Source organism: Periophthalmus magnuspinnatus, chromosome 4 (genome assembly GCF_009829125.3).
Source record: "Periophthalmus magnuspinnatus isolate fPerMag1 chromosome 4, fPerMag1.2.pri, whole genome shotgun sequence".
Taxonomy (NCBI): Eukaryota; Metazoa; Chordata; class Actinopteri; order Gobiiformes; family Gobiidae; genus Periophthalmus; species Periophthalmus magnuspinnatus.
Window position 1 is genome coordinate 20,587,614 of NC_047129.1, and position 18,879 is coordinate 20,606,492.

The following is an 18,879-nucleotide window of genomic DNA, read 5'->3' on the forward strand; positions in this document are numbered from 1 at the left end:
CTCTGTACACGACTCCTCCCTCTGCACATCTCCTCCTCCCTCTGTACGTGTCTCCACCTCCCTCTGTACGTGTCTCCACCTCTCTCTGTACGTGTCTCCTCCCTCTTCCCTCTTTGATAGCTGTGGGTTATTGATAAATACAGAGCTGTGATGGGACTTTCGGCTCTTTCACGGGACCCGAATCTTTTAGATCGGTTCATTTCAAAGAGCCGTTCAAAAAACTGGCTCTTTTTGTATGACATGAGCCAATGTGAGGACTCCTTTAATCTATAAACTGAAGGCAGAGACATGAAGAGGCTCAGTGTGTCTAAACTGAGACTGAGTTTACTCATTGGATCGATGCAGAATCAAAATAAAACATGACATGACAAGAATCATTTAAACATGGGTGTTATTTTGATATTGTTTTTCGTGCACATCTCTCTCTCGTTCTCCTGTTCTGCTTCTGTTCTGACTCTTGTGTCGGCTCAGTGTTAAAAGTATAAATCATGCAGAAAAATTTGAAAAAGATTTGGTTCTTTTAAAACTGAGATCCGGTTCCAACCGTTCACGTTAAGGAACCGTTTAAAAGAGCCGACTCGTTCACTAACGTCACATCACGGACAGAGTCAGTTCATTATGTTGGATTTAGATTTAACTCTACACGGTGTGTGCTGTTAGGGCGCCCCCTGCAGGACACTGTCACTGTGTCATGTGCTTCATTTCAATGTGGAAATGGGCCAGAATAAAATAATTATTAAAACAGCGCATTTTCCTGATGTATTAGGCGAATAATAATAATAATAATAATAATAATAATAATAATAATAATAATAATAATAATAATAATAATAATCTCGCTGCAGTAGTAACTGTAACAGTTAAACCATCTATAAATATAAATAATTGTGTTTTTAAAGCGTTTCTACGTCAGCCCTCGCGGGTTTGGCTCGTGAGGCGGAGGAGCGCGCACACGCACGCAGCTCCTCGGACTCACGGTTGGACCCTTCGCTTCTGATGCTTCGGCTCCTCGTTCACTCCAGCTCATCCCCGTGTCACCATCACGGAAACGCGTCTGGATGTGGCCGCGGTGCCCTTAGCGCAGGAGTAAAGGAGAGAGCAGGAGGTCCTCTAAAGGAGAGAGCAGGAGGTCCTCTAAAGGAGAGAGCAGGAGGTCCTCGAGGCGCAGGGGGTCCTCGAGGCAGCGCGCGCGTCTTTGGACGTTCTGTTACGTCGGGACCTTTGACTGGCAGCGAATGACAAATCAAAGGTGTCCATCTGTGCGCGGAGCCGGGGTTTAACGCGCATCTTCTCCACGGCACCAGGGACAATGTTCCAGGACTCTGTGACAGGTAAAACATCACACTTTATATCTGTTTATTTATGAAGCGAGAGCGCGTGTACAGCAGGTAACAGCGCGGTTACATAACACCACCTCACTGTCATAACACCACCTCACTGTCCATGCCAGACCAAGCCACGGACATCCCGGTCATCCTCAGACCGCCTATAGTCTCACACGATCCAGACAGGTTCAGTTTGGATCATTACGCACAGGTTCAGAACTGATTAAACGGCCTTGCGCGCGGACATTAAAATGACATCATATTCAGTGTTTTATTTTCATCCAGAGCCGCCGTGCTGTTCACTCACACGCTCCCGCCCGGGCTGCAGTGTGTCTGTGTTTGATAGTCGTAGAGACTAAATGTCTGATATGTTTTGATGGAGGACTCGTGAGTAAAGGCTCCAGCTCGTGCGCATCCGCCTTGTCTCCCAGGGCAACATGTTTTAACCATCCCGTTTGTGTTAAACATTTGTAAATATCCGTCATGTGTCTTTAACATCAAAGCTATCACAATAATCTTCATCACTGAGGAAGACTGAATAGCTCCAGGTTTCATCCAATGGCGCAGCGCTACGTCACCGGCGGCGTCACGCGTAAGAGTCACGTGAACAGCTTACCCAGCCATCTGGTTCTTTCTGGAGTGTGATCCATGAGTCTGATCCATGAGTCTGATCCATGAGTCTGATCCATGAGTGTGATCATCAGACACTGGAGGATGCGCTTGTGCAGTTCTGTTTGTGTCTTTAGAGTTTTGTCTGAGCCGCGAAGACTCAAGTTTTAGTGAAATATAAATATGTTATTGCCCATAGTCACTGTTAATGTGAACAGTATCGATTCGGTATTGGTCAGGTCCACCCTCTGCACCTGCGCATGGAGGTGCGCGTGGAGGTACACCTGACCACGGGTCACGTGCGCGTCTCTGAACCTGGAGCTGATGTGGCGGATTCCAGCGTCTGCTGCAGATTTATATGGATAATAATTAATCTGAGGCTGTTTTAAGAGGCTGAGGAAGTTTGAAGTAGTTTGTCCACGTTGCACTTACATGTTAGCTTAAATATTAGTTTAAATCTTATTTTAAATCTTATCTTAAATATTAGCTTAAATATTAGATTAAATATTAGTTTAAATGTTATCTTAAATATTAGATTAAATATTAGTTTAAATGTTATCTTAAATATTAGATTAAATATTTGTTTAAATGTTATCTTAAATATTAGATTAAATAGTTTAAATGTTATCTTAAATATTAGATTAAATATTAGTTTAAATGTTATGTTAAATATTAGATAAAATATTAGTTTAAATGTTATCTTAAATATTAGATTAAATATTAGTTTAAATGTTATCTTAAATATTAGATTAAATATTAGTTTAAATGTTATCTTAAATATTAGTTTAAATGTTATCTTAAATATTATTTTAAATGTTATCTTAAATATTGCTGTGAACATTACATCCCAACAGAATATCAGACCAGACACATTAAAACTGTATAAAATGAGATGATCAGAATAAACCTGCTGCCTGGGGCTAAACACTGGTTAAGATCATTACAAACACAGCTCTCCCTTTGGCCCTCGTCCCTTTGGCCCTCGTCCTCTCCCTTTGGCCCTCGTCCCTTTGGCCCTCGTCCAATCTCTCCTTGGACCTCGTCCTCTCCCTTGGACTTTGTCCTCTCCCTTGGACCTCATGTTCTCCCTTGGACCTCATGTTCTGCCTTTGGACCTCATCCTCTGCCTTTGGCCCTCGTCCTCTGCCTTTGGCCCTCGTTCTCTGCCTTTGGCCCTCGTCCCTTTGGCCCTCGTCCAATCTCTCCTTGGACCTCGTCCTCTCCCTTGGACTTTGTCCTCTCCCTTGGACCTCATGTTCTCCCTTGGACATCATGTTCTGCCTTTAGACCTTGTCCTCTCCCTTTGGACCTCATGCTCTCCCTTTGGCCCTTGCCCACTCTCTTTTTGGACCTTATCCTCTCCCTTTGACCCTTTTATTCTCCCTTTGGACCTCGCCCGCTCTCCCTTTGGACCTCGTCTGATTTCCATTTGGGCCTCACCCTCTCACTTTGGACCTTGTCCTCTTGCTTTGGACCTCATGCTCTCCCTTTGGACCTGGTGCTCTCTCCTTTTGGGCCTCATCCTCTACCTTTGGCCCTTTTACTCTCCCTTTGGATTTCGTCCTCTCTCCCTTTGGACCTCGCCCTTTCCCTTTGGCCCTTGTCTTCTCCTTTTGGACCTCATCCTCTCCCTTCGGCCCTCGTCTGCTCTTCCGTTGGCCCTCGTCTTCTCCCTTTGGCCCTCATGTTCCTGAGTTTTTGCTTCCCAAAGCGTTTCCCAGGCTCGTGTCGCTGTTTCTGGACCAGGCCAGCATCAGTTGCCAGGGGACGAGGCCGGAGAAACAAAAATGTCATGAGTCGGTCACGTTTGGTCTGATTCTAGAGACACCAAAAAACCTTTAGTAATGAAACACATCAGGTTCACACAAGAGGCTTTCAGTCCAGAAGCGGGCTCTGTCACAGGTCCAAAGGGGAAGAGCCGGTTTTCAGGACTCGTTACATCTATTTGTAGAAGAAATATCCAAATGGAAAATGTACAAATGTTGAACCTGATTCTTTTTATAGAGACTAGAGTCAAACATCAGTTTTAACAACATTTATGTGATATATATATATATATATATATATACACACACACACACATACACACATACGCATATATAGAGAGAGAAAGGGAGAGAGAGAGAGAGAGAGGGAGAGACAGGATGTAGGATGAGAGGTTTAGTGTCAGACCCTAGTGGCCGTGAGCAGAATGACAGTTTCACATGTCTTTTACTTATGATACTTGCAGCAGATTAGTAAACAAATACATGTCTTGCTAACATAACTTTATGCATTAGATTTAACTTGAAGCGATGGGTGATTTTAAAGATTTTAGCCTCAAACATGATGAAAATGCCACACATTTAGTCCACACAGTTAAAGTTCCGATCAATTATATATTTTTAATTTCAACAAAGATAAATTGGTTTTTATGTGTTTATGGCGTTGTATTTTATATTTTATTGTATTATAGTCGACCAAGCCGTGCTTTGGGTGAAACTTCCCCTTTAACAGAGTCTGGCTCCAGCAGCAGCATCCTGTAGGAAAAGAGGAGAAAGAGGAGAGAGCGCAGAGCAGAAGAGCGCGAGGCAGCGGGAGGCCACAGGACGGGACCAGACATGCCTTAACACACCATACAACAGGCGCACACACACATGCACACGCACACACGCACGCACACACCGGACATGTGCTCGCGCGCGCTGTAGTCCTTCCTCGTCTCCGCGTCGTGCTGAGCTCGTGCGTTATGAGCCTGCTCGGGGCCTATAAGAAGAAGAGCAGTTATGACGGTTACGAATGTTTGCAGCTGGTCGATAGCGGAGGACAGAGCTTCGGCAGAGGCGGAGGTGCAGGCGGAGGCGCAGGCGGAGGCAGTGTGCTCGGGGGCAGTGTGCTCGGGCTCGGAGGCTCCATCGCGGCCACCCTCGGACCAAAGGCGACCCCGCTGAGAGAGGAGGACTGCAGCACCATGGAGAGCGCAGGTAAGAGCGGGCTAACTGCGGAATATGCGCCTCTGACGCCTTTTACGCACCGCAGAGGGTTTACACAGAGCTAACGCTGTGATGCAAACGCTAACGCTGTGATGTAAACGCCAACACTGTGATGGAAACGCTCACGCTGCTGCTACAGTGAAAAGAGAAGAGGCTGGAGGCGAGTCCAACACTGCAGAGTCCCCCGGAGAGTCCCCCAAGATCCCGTTACGCACCTCCCGGTCCGCCCGGTCCGCTGGATGTGGTTCTGACTTTACAAGAGAAACAATGTGACTACAAACACATATACATATATATACAGGCCATTTATATATAAACACATGTATATAATCTACAGCTGTTCATTCTGTTACTATGAACTGAGCGGTAATGATACAAGTGAGTCTCAAACTGTGGAACACGGGCTGTGCCGTTTCTGCTGTTAGAAGTAGACTAGTTTAATCTTAAAGTTAGTCCTGGTTCAGTCCCGGTTCAGTCCCGGTTCAGTCCCGGTTTAGTCCTGGTTTAGTCCTGTTCTAGTCCTGGTTTAGTCCTGGTTCAGTCCTGGTTTAGTCCTGGTTTAGTCCTGGTTTAGTCCTGTTCTAGTCCTGGTTTAGTCCTGGTTCAGTCCTGGTTCAGTCCTGGTTCAGTCCTGGTTCAGTCCTGGTTTAGTTCTGGTTTAGTCCTGGTTTAGTCCTGGTTTAGTCCTGGTTCGACCCTGGTTCAGTTATGGTTGAGACCTGCTTCAGACCTGGTTCAGACCTGGTTCAGCTCTGTCTCCACGTGCTGGTTGCTCTCGTCTTTGGGGCTGTAGAGGTTGTGTTCTCTGTAGGACACGGCGGCCATATTGCAGTGACTGGGGAGATAACAATTTTTACGCTGTTTAAAATTTTTTTTTTAAAATTTCATTCTAGTTGTCTGTAAAGAATGATTCACCTTATACACCTCAGGGTGCGATGTTACAGGGAGCTTTACACATTGTCATGAAAACTTTGGTGTCCGATGGGAGCTGATGTTGCCATAAACGTCATCACAACAAAGCCCCTTTGGATGGCTGCTGTCTGCTCCCTATAAATCACACTAGTGAGTCCACAGTGGGCGTGTCACAATGTGTACGTCACAGTGGGCGTGTACGTCACAGTGGGCGTGTACGTCACAGTGTGTACGTCACAGTGTGTATGTCACAGTGTGTATGTCACAGTGGGCATTTACGTCACAGTGGGCGTGTACGTCACAGTGGGCGTGTACGTCACAGTGGGCGTGTACGTCACAGTGGGCCCGTACCGGTGGAGATGAAAATGGGGGTAGATCGATAAAATGGCATCTTGAAAAGAGATTATTTAAAGGTGTACTACAGAACTTTGTACTCCCTTGCTGTCATTGGATTGTTTATAATCTTCCATGGAGATGAGCAGGTGATACTTGTAATGGCATAAATAATAAATACTTTTAAAGCCATACTGTGGAACATTACAGGCAAAGCAATACTGTACTTTTTTTTTTTTTTTCATTTGAGGTATTTGCTTATTTCTATTTTTAAGACTCAAATATAAAATAGTTCCTTACAGGTAACATATGTCATATTTAAAGTGGATTACATCAGTACAGACCAGAAGTGTCCAAACTTTTTGCAGAGGGCCAGATTTGTTGAGGTGAAAATGTGGGGGCCGACCATTCGGCTTGATCATTCTTTGAACCATTCATATGAAACACAAATGAATTATATAATTATTTTTTTTACTTTTTATTGCAAATGGCTTTCACCTTTCAAAAACAAAATGAATGATACACAGATTATAAATATGAAAAAGTGAACATTTACACTGTGGTTTTGATAATTATAATAAAATAAATTCACTGAGATTTTAGAATTTATTCACCTCAGAAGGTGAACAAATGTGCACTAATATGAAGAGTGAAACTGAGATCTGGACTGTAGTAAATAAACCAGGTCTGGCTCAAAGACAGAGGTTTTAATGCGTAAAACGTCACGCCCTACATCACCTACACCGCCCTACACCACCTACATGGCCGTACACCACCTACACGGCCGTACACCAACCCCACGCGGCCCTACACAGACCCCACACAGCCCTACACCACCCACACGACTTTACACCACCCCACACAGCCCTACACCAACCCACACTGCTCTACACAGCCCCATACAGCCTGACAACAGCCTGCACCACCTCCCTTGGCCCTACACGGCCCCACACGGCCCACACCACCCCACATGGCCCTACACCACTCCACATGGCCCTACACCACCCCCATGACTTTACACCACTTCACACGGCCCACAGAGCCCACACCATCCAACACAGTCCTACACCACCCCACACGGCCCCACACAGTCCCACAACACCCCACAAGGCCCCACAGAGCCCCACAGAGCCCCACAATGCCCAACACAACCCCACACAGCACAACACTGCCCCACAACACCGCCCCACACAGCCCCACAGGGCTCCACACAGCCCCACAACAACAACCCATCCCAGTCTGATTCTAACATGTGCTGATGTCGTATGCTGTCAGGAGAGCATTTCACCTGATGTAGTCAGAGCCTCCATAGAGCCTGCGTTAGCCGTGCTCGTCACTGTAGCTAGCAGTAGGCTTCTAGAACACTCCCACATCCATCTGCGCTCAGAGAGACAGCACAAGCTGACACAGAGGAAAACACTCAGGGACAAGAACTCGCTCAGAACCACACAGACAGATGCTGTAAATAAGTAGAGACCTTAGGCCTCAAAGTATGTCTCCGAGTGTTAGGATCCAGCCCCGAGTCTGAGGATGCAGCCCTGGAAAAACACCATCTGTTTTCTATTTAAAATCTATTAATTTACAATATTTATATTTTTAAGCTTTGGAGTCAAGTACAAGACCCTGAGAAACTTAATAATAATAATGGCTTACACTTGTAATGCACTTTTTCAAAGCACTACACTATAGTCATTATTCATTCATTTCCACACTTGGTGATGGTGAGCTACTATTGTAGCCACAGCTGCACTGGAGCAGACTGACAGAAGCAAGGCTGCCAATCTGCACCATCAGCCCCTCCAACCACCACCTATCATTCACACACACACCACTTTCATACTAGGCAATGTGGATGAAGTGTCTTGCCTAAGGACACAACTTGGTCTGAGCGGGACTCGATCCTCTGACCTTCGGGTTGGGGGACCAACACTCTAACCATTGAGCCACTGTCGCCCCGACTTGAGGCCACTGAACTCCTCCACTTGAGGCAGAGACTCTCCACCCAACTGGAGAGGGCAAGTCAACTTTTTCCGGTCGAGAACCATGGCGTCGGATTTAGAGAAGTTGATTCTCATCCCAGCCACTTCACACTCGGCTGCAAGCAGCCCCAGTGCCTGCTGCAGGTCCTGGCTCTCGATTTACCGGTCAATCTACGTTCCTACCCTCACCTATGGTCATGAGCTCTGGGTAATGACCGAAAGGACGAGGTCGCAGATACAAGCCTGGTGCCCGGCCATGCAGTGCACCCTTAGGGATAGGGTGAGGAGCTCAGTCACACAGGAGGAGCTCGGAGTAGAGCCGCTGCTCCTACACGTTGAGAGGAGTCAGTTGAGGGCATCTGCTCAGGATGCCTCCTGGACACCTACCTAGGGAGGTGTTCCGGACATGTCCCACCGGGAGGAGGCCCCAGGGAAGACCCAGGACATGCTGGAGGGACTATGTCTCTCGGCTGGCCTGGGAATGCCTCGGGGTCCCGCCGGAGGAGCTGGAGGACGTGTCCGGGGTGGGGGAAGTCTGGGAGTCCCTGCTCAGACTGCTGCCCCCACGACTCAAATTATTATTTCTCTGTCTGTATACCACCAGATATAAGCCAAGCCTAAATCAGGTCTAAACCAGGTCTAAACCAGGACTAAACAAGAACTAAATCAGGTCTAAACCAGGTCTAAACCAGGACTAAACCACGTCTAAAGCACTTGTTGTCCCCTCAAACTAAGCCCCCTGTCTGGATCTAGTACTCAGAGTCCTGAAACAGCAGCTCTGAAACAGCAGCCCTGAAACAGCCACTCTCACGGCCAAGGACAGGACTGAACTCAGCTCAGTGTAAAAAGACTCACACAAACACAGTGACTCCTGCTGGAGAAATGTGATGAATGTGAACGTGCTGAAGAGTGTGATGTGATGAAGAGTGTGATGTGATGAAGAGTGTGATGTGATGAAGAGTGTGTTGTGATGAAGCGTGTGATGTGATGAAGAGTGTGATGTGATGAAGACGTCACAGCAGCAGAAGTGGGTCAGGGACATCAGCACTGAATGTTGATAGACAGAATGTGCTGCATCACTCTTCACAAAGTTATATTTAAATGTGGAGGCTGGGCTTTGGTGAGTCTGTCAGATTATAGAGGAAGAGGAGGAAGAAGAGAAGGAGGAGAGAGACCACAGTTCTGGGTTTTTTATTTCACTATTGTGTCTGTAAATCAAGATATGAACAATAATAACAGACAAATCAGGCACCTTCTTTCCCCGAGGTAGCTCCTGCTAGTGTTAGCAACAGTGGTCACTCCTTTCCCTCCCTCGGTCTTGTGGGCGAGACGGGGCATTGCCTTCAACAGCCTCGCTCCAGATTGGCTCCTTGGTTGCTATGGCTTCCAAACATGGAACTCATTTCCAAATTGGCCGCTATAATTGTTAGCCTTGATGAGCTTCATTTAGAGCCAAACGCTGTGGGTGATGTCAAACTCACTCAGTCCACTTCTTTATACTCACTATGCGCTATCCTCAGCTAATATATGGCTAACGCTATCTCTGCCCTGAGCTAACATGTAGCTAACGCTATCTCTGTCCTGAGCTAACATGTAGCTAATGCTATCTCTGTCCTAAGCTAACATATGGCTAATGCTATCTCTGTTCTGAGCTAATGTGTGACTAATGCTATCTCTGTCCTAAGCAAACATGTGGCTAATGCTGTCTCTGTCCTGAGCTAATATGTGGCTTACGCTATCTCTGTCATGAGCTAACTTGTGGCTAATGCTATCTAATGCTATCTCTGCCCTGAGCTAACATGTGGCTAATGCTATCTAATGCTATCTCTGCCCTGAGCTAACATGTGGCTAATGCTATCTAATGCTATCTCTGCCCTGAGCTAACATGTGGCTAATGCTGTCTCCTCAGATATGGATGCTAACTATGGAGGGGGACTGTTGGACATGGTCAAAGGAGGAGCAGGGAAGTTCTTCAGTAACTTCAAGGACAACCTGAAGGACACTCTGAAGGACACGTCTACAAAGGTCATGCACCAGGTCGCCACGTGAGTCATGTTTACACATGTTTTATTATTGTTCACATGTTTAAATGTCCGTTAATATGTGCGGTCCCTTTACAAATATGTCTGTGTAACTCCTTGTCCAGGTTTGATCCATAGGACAAATAAACACAGATAAATAAATCAAACTAAAACCTCTTGATCACATATATTTTTACATTTATAAAAATGTTCTTTTTGTAAAGTCTTTTCATAGATTCATTATTATTACGGACATTTTGTAATGCTGAATCTCCTCAAAACAATCAGATACAGGAACATCTACACTTACAGCACAAATGAAACAGAGTAAACCCGAAACTAAACCTGGACTAGAACAGGATTAAACCAGGAATAAACCAGGACTAAAACAGGACTAAACCAGGACTAGAACAGGATTAAACCAAGAATAAACCAGGAATAAAACAGGACTAAACCAGGACTAGAACAGGATTAAACTAGGACTAAAACAGGACTAAACCAGGACTAGAACAGGATTAAACTAGGACTAAAACAGGACTAAACCAGGACTAGAACAGGATTAAACCAGGACTAAAACCGGACTAAACCAGGACTAGAACAGGATTAAACCGGGAATAAACCAGGACTAAAACAGGACTAAACCAGGACTAGAACAGGATTAAACCGGGAATAAACCAGGACTAAAACAGGATTAAACCAGGACTAGAACAGGATTAAACCAGGACTAAAACAGGACTAAACCTGGACTAGAACAGGATTAAACCAGGACTAAACCAGGACTAAAACAGGACTAAACCAGGACTAGAACAGGATTAAACCAGGACTAAACCAGGACTAAAACAGGACTAAACCAGGACTAGAAAAGGGCTGAACCTGAACTAGAACAGACCTGAACCAGGACTAAACCTGGACTAAACCAGGACTAGAACAGGACTGAACCAGGACTAAACCTGGACTACAACAGGACTAATCCAGGACTGTGTATGCTCCAGCTGAGGTGTGTATCGTGAACTGGTGTATTACAGAGATGACATTTTGTTCAGACATAAACAAAAGTTTATTTTAAACTAAACAAAGTCTCCCACAGCAGTGTTAGGGTTCAGTGTGAGTGTGTGTGTATGTGTGTGTATTTGTGTAGGGGTGTGTATGAGTGTGTATGAGTGTATGTGTGTGTATGAGTGTATGTGTGTGTATACGTGCACGTGTGTGTGTGTGTGTGTTTGAGCTGTGCCAGGGGGAGTCTCAGACTGGCACAGCTTGGCCCTGTCGTGGTGCACACTTCTCTGCACTGGTCTGTACAATACCCAACTGTTTCTCCTATCAGACACACACACAACCACAGACATACACATATACACACTCTCACATTATCAATTTTTTTTTTTTGTAAAATCTTAAAGCTAATGATCTTAAGTGTTTTAGTAAAACAGTATTGTGACCTGTCAGAGGGTCAGTGCTCACGTGTGCTGAGCCCTGATGACTCAGCTCTGTGTCACATGACTGAACACATATAATTATTTATTTAAAAAGGAAACTAACTGTATTGAACTGTATTTCTCACACAGATCAGCCCTGAGATCAGGCCGGAGATCAGAGCTGAGATCAGAGCTGAGATCAGAGCTGAGATCAGGACAGAGATCAGGACAGAGATCAGGACAGAAATCAGGACAGAAATCAGGACAGAGATCAGGACAGAAATCAGGAAAGAGATCAGCGTCTGTACCAAGTCTGTCTGATATGACAGTTTGCATTTTTGTGAGCTAATTGTTGATGTCCATTTCTTAGCTCGATGTGTTGAGGTATAACTAAGTAAAACTGCAAAACTTTACTGCAATATTAAATCATCATAATCACCTCTGTAAAAAAAAAAATCTGAAATGTCAGACAAAATGAACAAAGATTTTTACACCTTTAAATCCAAACTAACTCCGCCATATTTGTGTCAGAACAAGCCCTGCCCCCAAACGCTCAGTCCCACCACCTTTACATTAGCCTGTACCATCCTCCTCCCCTCTATGTATCGCTCTCCGTATCTCTCTCTCCCTCATTTGTCTCATCTCTCTCTCTCTTTCCTCCTCATTCCTTCTCTCCGCTCGCCTCTTTCTCTCTCTCCTCCCTCCTCCTCTCTCCTTTTCTCTTCTCTCTTCTCTCCTCATCTCTCTTTCTCTCCTCTCTCTTCTTTCTTTTTTGCTGCATTATTCATGAGAGTTCATTGATCCAGACGGAGCTGGTCTGACACAGAGGGTTCATTTCACTCTGTTTCTCAGACTCTGTGTTTCCTTATCGTGGTCCTTCTCTTTCCCCTCTCCTTTATCTCCTCTCTCTTCTTTTCTTTCTCTCCTCTCTCTTCTCTCTACTCTCTTTCTCTCTGCATTATTCATTAAACTTCACTGAGGCAGACGGTGCTGGTCTGACACAGAGGGTTAATTTCACTCTAGGCCAGTGCTTCTCAATTATTTTCTATTATGCCCCCCCCCTATAAAGAAGAAAAAATTTCGCGCCCCCCCTGAAAAAATAAAATAAATGAAATGATATAATGAAATTTAATTAAATATCAAATAAAAAATAAAATAAAATAAACATCAAATGAGTAAATTAAAATTAAATAAATATCAAAATAATACATTAAAATTAAATAAATATCAAATTAAAACAAGTAATTTAGCACTTTGGTACGACACCTTACATGATGCTCAGTGCTTGCTGCTTTAAGTGACATTCACAAAGTGGATGATTGTTGTTAATATTTGACACGTTTACGCTGAAAAACTCCAGCGTCGTATCAGCGTGACTGAGGTGTAATGAGGCGTCTTATTTGGCTTCACACTGTCCACTGTCACAGCAGACACCGGTCTGTCCTCGTGTCCCACCGGAGTCACGGTGAAGCCAAGTGCTAAATACTCTTCATCAGACTGCCTCGTCTTATTTTTTCGGGTGGCTTTACCTCCGTCTATATCCGCCTTTCTTTTCATCCCTGTTAAAATGTTTTCCATAGTGTCTCTTTAGCAAAAGTGTTTCTTGTTCACTGCCCTGTGTCACGATCTGTTCGCTCTCTCCTACTCTTTGCTGTGCGCGCACTGCGTACGCGCTGCGTACAGTACTACAGTGTCATACGAGGAGTCATACGCGCCCCCCCGGCATCTCCCACTATTGGAGAACCACTGCTCTAGGCTAACATTTAAAGGCTTGGTATAAATTAAGCTTGATTCATTGTCATTTATGTCCACAAAACACCACGAGATTATATTTTCAGTGAGAATGTGAAGTTGATCTGATAATGACTTTAATAATCTGTAATTATGCTGTTCTGAGTGGGCAGAGCTAACAACAGAAAAGACATAACAAACAAATGACTGTGTGACCTTTGACCCTCATCCATAACTTCAAACGTGGAGATGACATGGAACGTTCTACAGTGACAATAACAAACTTAAAATTTACATAAGTCAGTTTATAAACTCAAATAAACTCAACATGATGACACATGTTCACATCGTTCACATCGCTCGTTTATGATCATCGGCCTGAGGCCGATTCAGGACTCTGAGCGTGAAGAGGTGAAAGGTTTAATCTGGATCAAACTAGAACTAAACCAGGACTAAACCAAGACTAAACCAGGACTAAACCAGGACTAAACCAGGACTGAACCAGGACTGAACTAAAGCGTTGTATTGTCTGAGATTCAGGAAGTGCGGTATTAGCATGCTAGTCATTGTTAGCATTTCCGACTCTGCTTTGGCCTCAGGAATTTGTGATAGTGGTTTTATAATTAGGATGTTTAGAATACATTCATGAAGAATGAGTTTGAGGGGTCCACAGGGGCAGGTGGGTATCAGGCTGAGGGGTCCACAGGGGCAGGTGGGTATCAGGTTGGCTAGCAGGTAGACAGGTGAAAAAGTGAACTTGCTTTGTGGAGCCACACACAAACTGAAGAAGTATCAATGATGGACTGGCGAGGAAAAAGCAGGCTTCTGTACTGCAGGTAAAGAGAAAAAGTGTGCCAGCTGCCAGATCAGGTAAGCCGACGCCAGGTCGGAGGAGAGACGACAGAGAAGGAGGCGGAGACAACAGAGACACAGCAGAAGGGAGGGTCCTGACGCTCAAAGCAATTCAGAGTTTACTTCAAGTTTTGTAAAAGGCAAATGGCCCAGAAGCTGCATTATAGTTTATAATCTTAAGAGTTTAGTCCCATCGGGGTCTTGTTCATGAGTGAGGGAAGGATGGAGCGGGAGATTGACAGGTGGATTGGTGCAGCGTCTGCAGTGATGCGGTCGCTGTATCAGTCTGTTGTGTTGAAGAAGGAGCTGAGTCGAAAGGCAAAGCTCTCAATTTACCGGGCAATTTACGTTCCTACCCTCACCTATGGTCATGAGCTTTGGGTAATGACAAGATCGCAGATACAAGCGGCTAAAATGGGTTTCCTCCGCAGGGTGGCTGGGTGCTCCCTTAGAGATAGGGTGAGGAGCTTGGTTACACCGGAGGAGCTTGGAGAAGAGCCGCTGCTCCTCCATGTCGAGAGGAGTCAGCTGAGGTGGCTCGGGCATCTGTTCAGGATGCCTCCTGGACTCCTCCCTAGAGAGGTGTTCCCGGCATGTCCCACCGGGAGGAGGCCCCGGGGAAGACCCAGGACATGCTGGAGGGACTATGTGTCTCGGCTGCCCTGGGAACGCCTTGGGGTCCCACCGGAGGAGCTGGAGGACGTGTCTGGGGTGAGGGAAGTCTGGGAGCCCCTGCTTAGGCTGCTGCCCCCGCAACCCGGCCCCAGATAAGAGGAAGAAAATGGGTGTATGGAGTTTAGTCCCAGTTCTGAAGTGTTGAGTGCAACGTAGGATCCTTGTACAGATACAGGTGTAGGTACAGATACAGGTCGTACAGGTTACATCAGAGAACTATTGGAGTCTACGCAGTTTTTGTATCTACTGCTGTCAACAGTTTATGGGCTTTTTCTGAATTGCAGCATTCTGTTTACACTATATGCAGCATTTGAGGACTTTTTCCCGCTGAAATGATCTAATATTTTTTTACTAAATATTAGATCATTTAAATAGGTAATCGTTATGACAACAGTGGTAGTTTTCTCTCTGTGCAGCTTGCCTGGGTCTGACAGCAGCTCCATGTCACTGTGTATTTTTCGCCTGTATTCAAGGCTCCAGCTCCTGAATAATTCAACTTCTCTGACCTGTTTGTTTGTTTACCTGGACGACGAGGACTTTTGTCCAGACACCAACCCAGAGACAACACCACGTGGGACAGAGGGAGGGGGGGTTCTGAATGACAGACAGGGGGGTAAAGAGGACTGTTTATCCAGGGCCCAGTGCAGGGAGGGGCCCCTCCCTGACTCTGTAATGTGCATTTTTCATAAGACGATATGTGTAGTGTGGGCCCCTAAGATGATTTTTACCTAGGGCCCAAAGTTTGGTGCTACTCCCCTGGTGGCTGTAGTTCATCAGTTTACTCATGACTTAGTCCAGGTGTAATTCAGCGTCTTGGTCTAGTCCTGGTTGTACAAAATGTTGTGTACTTTTCCTTCCTAAATATAAACAAATCTCTGTCACATTATCACTGAAGCCTGTGTTAAACCCTGTGTTTGTGTTAAACCCTGTGTTTGTGTTAAACCCTGTGTTTGTGTTAAACCCTGTGTGTGTGTTAAACCCTGTGTTTGTGTTAAACCCTGTGTTTGTGTTAATCCCTGTGTGTGTGTTAAACCCTGTGTTTGTGTTAAACCCTGTGTGTGTGTTAAACCCTGTGTTTGTGTGAAACCTTGTGTGTGTGTGTGAAACCCTGTGTTTGTGTTAAACCCTGTGTTAAACCCTGCGCTTGTTTCCTGCAGATACACCAAAGGAGAGCTGGACATCGCTTACATCACATCCAGGATCATAGGTAATATTATAGGTATATTCTTTGACTCATGTTTGAACTCATAGAGCCGGCTTCGCCCCATCTGACAGCGGCAGGATCAGGGGTCCCTTTGCCTTGGGATGCACCCATACCAGCGTTGATCCAGGGAGTTTTGCTGGGTTGAGTATCAGCCCCATGATATTGGTTCAATCGATATCCAGATTGGGTCTTTAATTTGATGTTGAGTCTTTACAGTCTTTACAGTATTTACAGACTGATGTGGCCAAGGACGTCTCATAATGTTTGAACTTTTATTCAAACAAAGCTGTTCAGTCGTTACTTGCAGGATAATAACAATTATACACGACAATAGGATCTATTTTGTAATGAGTAAAAAACTGACCTCTGACCTCCGCCCATTGATGATGTACCATGACCTCTGACCTCTGTTCCTGCCCAGTGATGACCTACCCAGCTGAGTCGGTGCAGATTGGCTACCAGAACCATGTGGAGGACATGCGCTCGTTCCTGGACAGTCGCCATGCTGACCACTACACCGTCTTCAACCTGTCACAGCGGAACTACCGTGGCGCCAAGTTCTCCAACAGGGTGAGCGCCAACTGTGCCTGGCCAGGAAACACTGACACTACGCGACACACATCTGTCCATTGACACGAGTGACAAGAGCATTAGCCAATCAGAGAAAAGCATGAGGTGTTCAACGGGCAGATTTATATTTATGTTTTAATTACCTAACGATTATGACGTTCTCTTGGTGTGTGTTTGTTTTGTTTCATAGTTAGATTTTAGTTTTGTTCAGCCCTGCAAAAATATTTTGAATTGAATTTAAGGAGACTTCATGTACATAATTTCATATATCAAACAGTGGTCTTACAAAATGTATTTAAGAACTTCAAGTGAACAGTGCAGAGGACACTGGAGACTGGAGATGACCTGACCAAGATGGCGTCCTGTCTGTGGTTGATTTTGTAGACGACTCAGCCAGCACTAGAGATGGATGAACACTTTGAAAATGTGTTTAGTTACAGAATACTGAATACCCAAATTAAAATGTGTTCTAGTACATGGGCCAATCAGAGTACTGTGTTTTAAAAATGTGACTTTATCTCAGTCTGCACACAGGTTACTTCACCGTCAAAGGACTATTTTAAATTTTCAAACCAGTTTTACTGTTTTTTTGCTAATATTTTCCAAAAGTATTGAAATCCCAGACATTCTCTCTGTGCAAATGTCGCGTTCTGATCTGCTTCTCCTGTGTTCTGCAGGTCTCCGAGTGTAACTGGCCCTCCCGACAGGCCCCTAGTCTGCACAACCTCTTTGCCGTCTGTAAAAACATGCACAACTGGCTCAAACAGAACCCCAAGAATGTGTGCGTCATCACCTGCTCGGTAAGCTACGCACACTAATGCTAGCATGAGTGAAACCACCCGTGTTTGTACAAATCTGCATCTGGTCCTGAGTGTTGAATATGTGGGTCACGTCTGCTGGTCCAGTTTTAGCGGCGCTGGTTTGTATTCAGTGAAGCGGCATTTCCCCTTGGCTAGCTGCTCCATGTTACACAATACCTCCTTTGTAACCTCATGTGACCCCACAGTGAATGTAACTCACACCATTCTACCAAAACAGTGTATTCTACCTGTGCTAGATCTGTGTTCTACCTGTGCTGTATCTTACTTAACAACAGAAACAAATCATTTACATGTTAAAGCTGCACTATAAAACTTTTTGTGGAAGGTCTTCTTCCTGCTTGTTGTTGTTTTCCACTGATTTGAAGGTTGGTGGTTTGAATCCTGCTCTCATCATAAACATCATTGGTTGAGTGGTCAGATCCACTGACCCACAGGCTGGTGGTGCGATTCCAGCTCTTGCAAATGAATGCTGTTATTGAATGAATGCCCCTCGCCCCCAGTGTCTGTGTACAGTGGTGTATGAATGTGTGTGTCAATGGGTGAGTGGTTCTTGATGCAAAGTGCATAAAAGTGCTATATAAAAACACAGTACATCTTTAACAGATTTTAAATGTTCTTACACAAACATAACACTGACTGAATGAAGCAGCGACAATACGACTGAACCTGAACCCTTAAAAGATTAAACAGTGCTCGGGTTATATTTGACTGTTACTATGACTATGACTGGGATTATTATGATGAGGGCCACTTCACGTATGAACTGTGTTTTAATCGAGCTGTTATGTTCTACTTATTACCACAGAACATTTTGTGTAAATCAAAGTTCAAACATTCTAAGACTTTCAGGACTTCAAATTTGACCGGTAAATAATCTCATTACATCAGTTCATATGTTCATCCAGGATGTCGAATGAACCGATATTTGGAGCCGATATTGATCCAGCACATTTTTCTGTATCACTGCCGATATCTGACACCAGTGTTATAGCAGAGCATCCCTGATTTTAACTGACACTTGATTTTGCAGTGATTTCTTCAGTTTAACTCCAGATGCTTCACAGAGCGGCTCTTTAGCAGTGACTGGCACTAACCTCCTGTCTCCTGTGCTTCAGGACGGACACTAACCTCCTGTCTCCTGTGCTTTTCTCCTGTGTTTCAGGATGGGCGCGCTCCTTCGGGCGTTCTGGTTTGTGCCATGTTCTGCTTCTGTCGTCTCTTGACAAACCCGGTCCCCGCCATGCAGCTGCTCAGTGCCAAGAGGCCAGGCTCCGGTCTGTGGCCATCCCACCGCAGGTCAGACGCACAGCACCTTTACAGACACACAACCTTTACAGTCACACACCTTTACAGATGCACACACACATATACCCTCTACCATCTGTCCTCTTCTGATGTTCGAGTGCTTGTTGCTCGTTCTCAGTTGGACTGTCTCTGTTGTTCGTTCGACTGTCTCTGTT

At 45.1% G+C, this 18,879-nt stretch overlaps 1 protein-coding gene across 1 annotated transcript in view; it reads left to right on the top strand.

Annotated features, from left to right (window-relative positions):
- Nucleotides 1–4,767: 4,767 nt before the first annotated feature.
- Nucleotides 4,768–18,879, top strand: part of dnajc6 (DnaJ (Hsp40) homolog, subfamily C, member 6) — a 30,633-nt gene continuing 16,521 nt past the window's right edge. The window contains exons 1-6 of the mRNA XM_033965760.2: nt 4,768–4,897; nt 10,040–10,175; nt 15,982–16,031; nt 16,450–16,598; nt 17,276–17,398; nt 18,582–18,715. Coding sequence (XP_033821651.2) covers nt 4,885–4,897; nt 10,040–10,175; nt 15,982–16,031; nt 16,450–16,598; nt 17,276–17,398; nt 18,582–18,715 — 605 coding nt within the window. The 5' untranslated portion in view covers nt 4,768–4,884. The remainder of the gene's footprint in view (nt 4,898–10,039; nt 10,176–15,981; nt 16,032–16,449; nt 16,599–17,275; nt 17,399–18,581; nt 18,716–18,879) is intronic.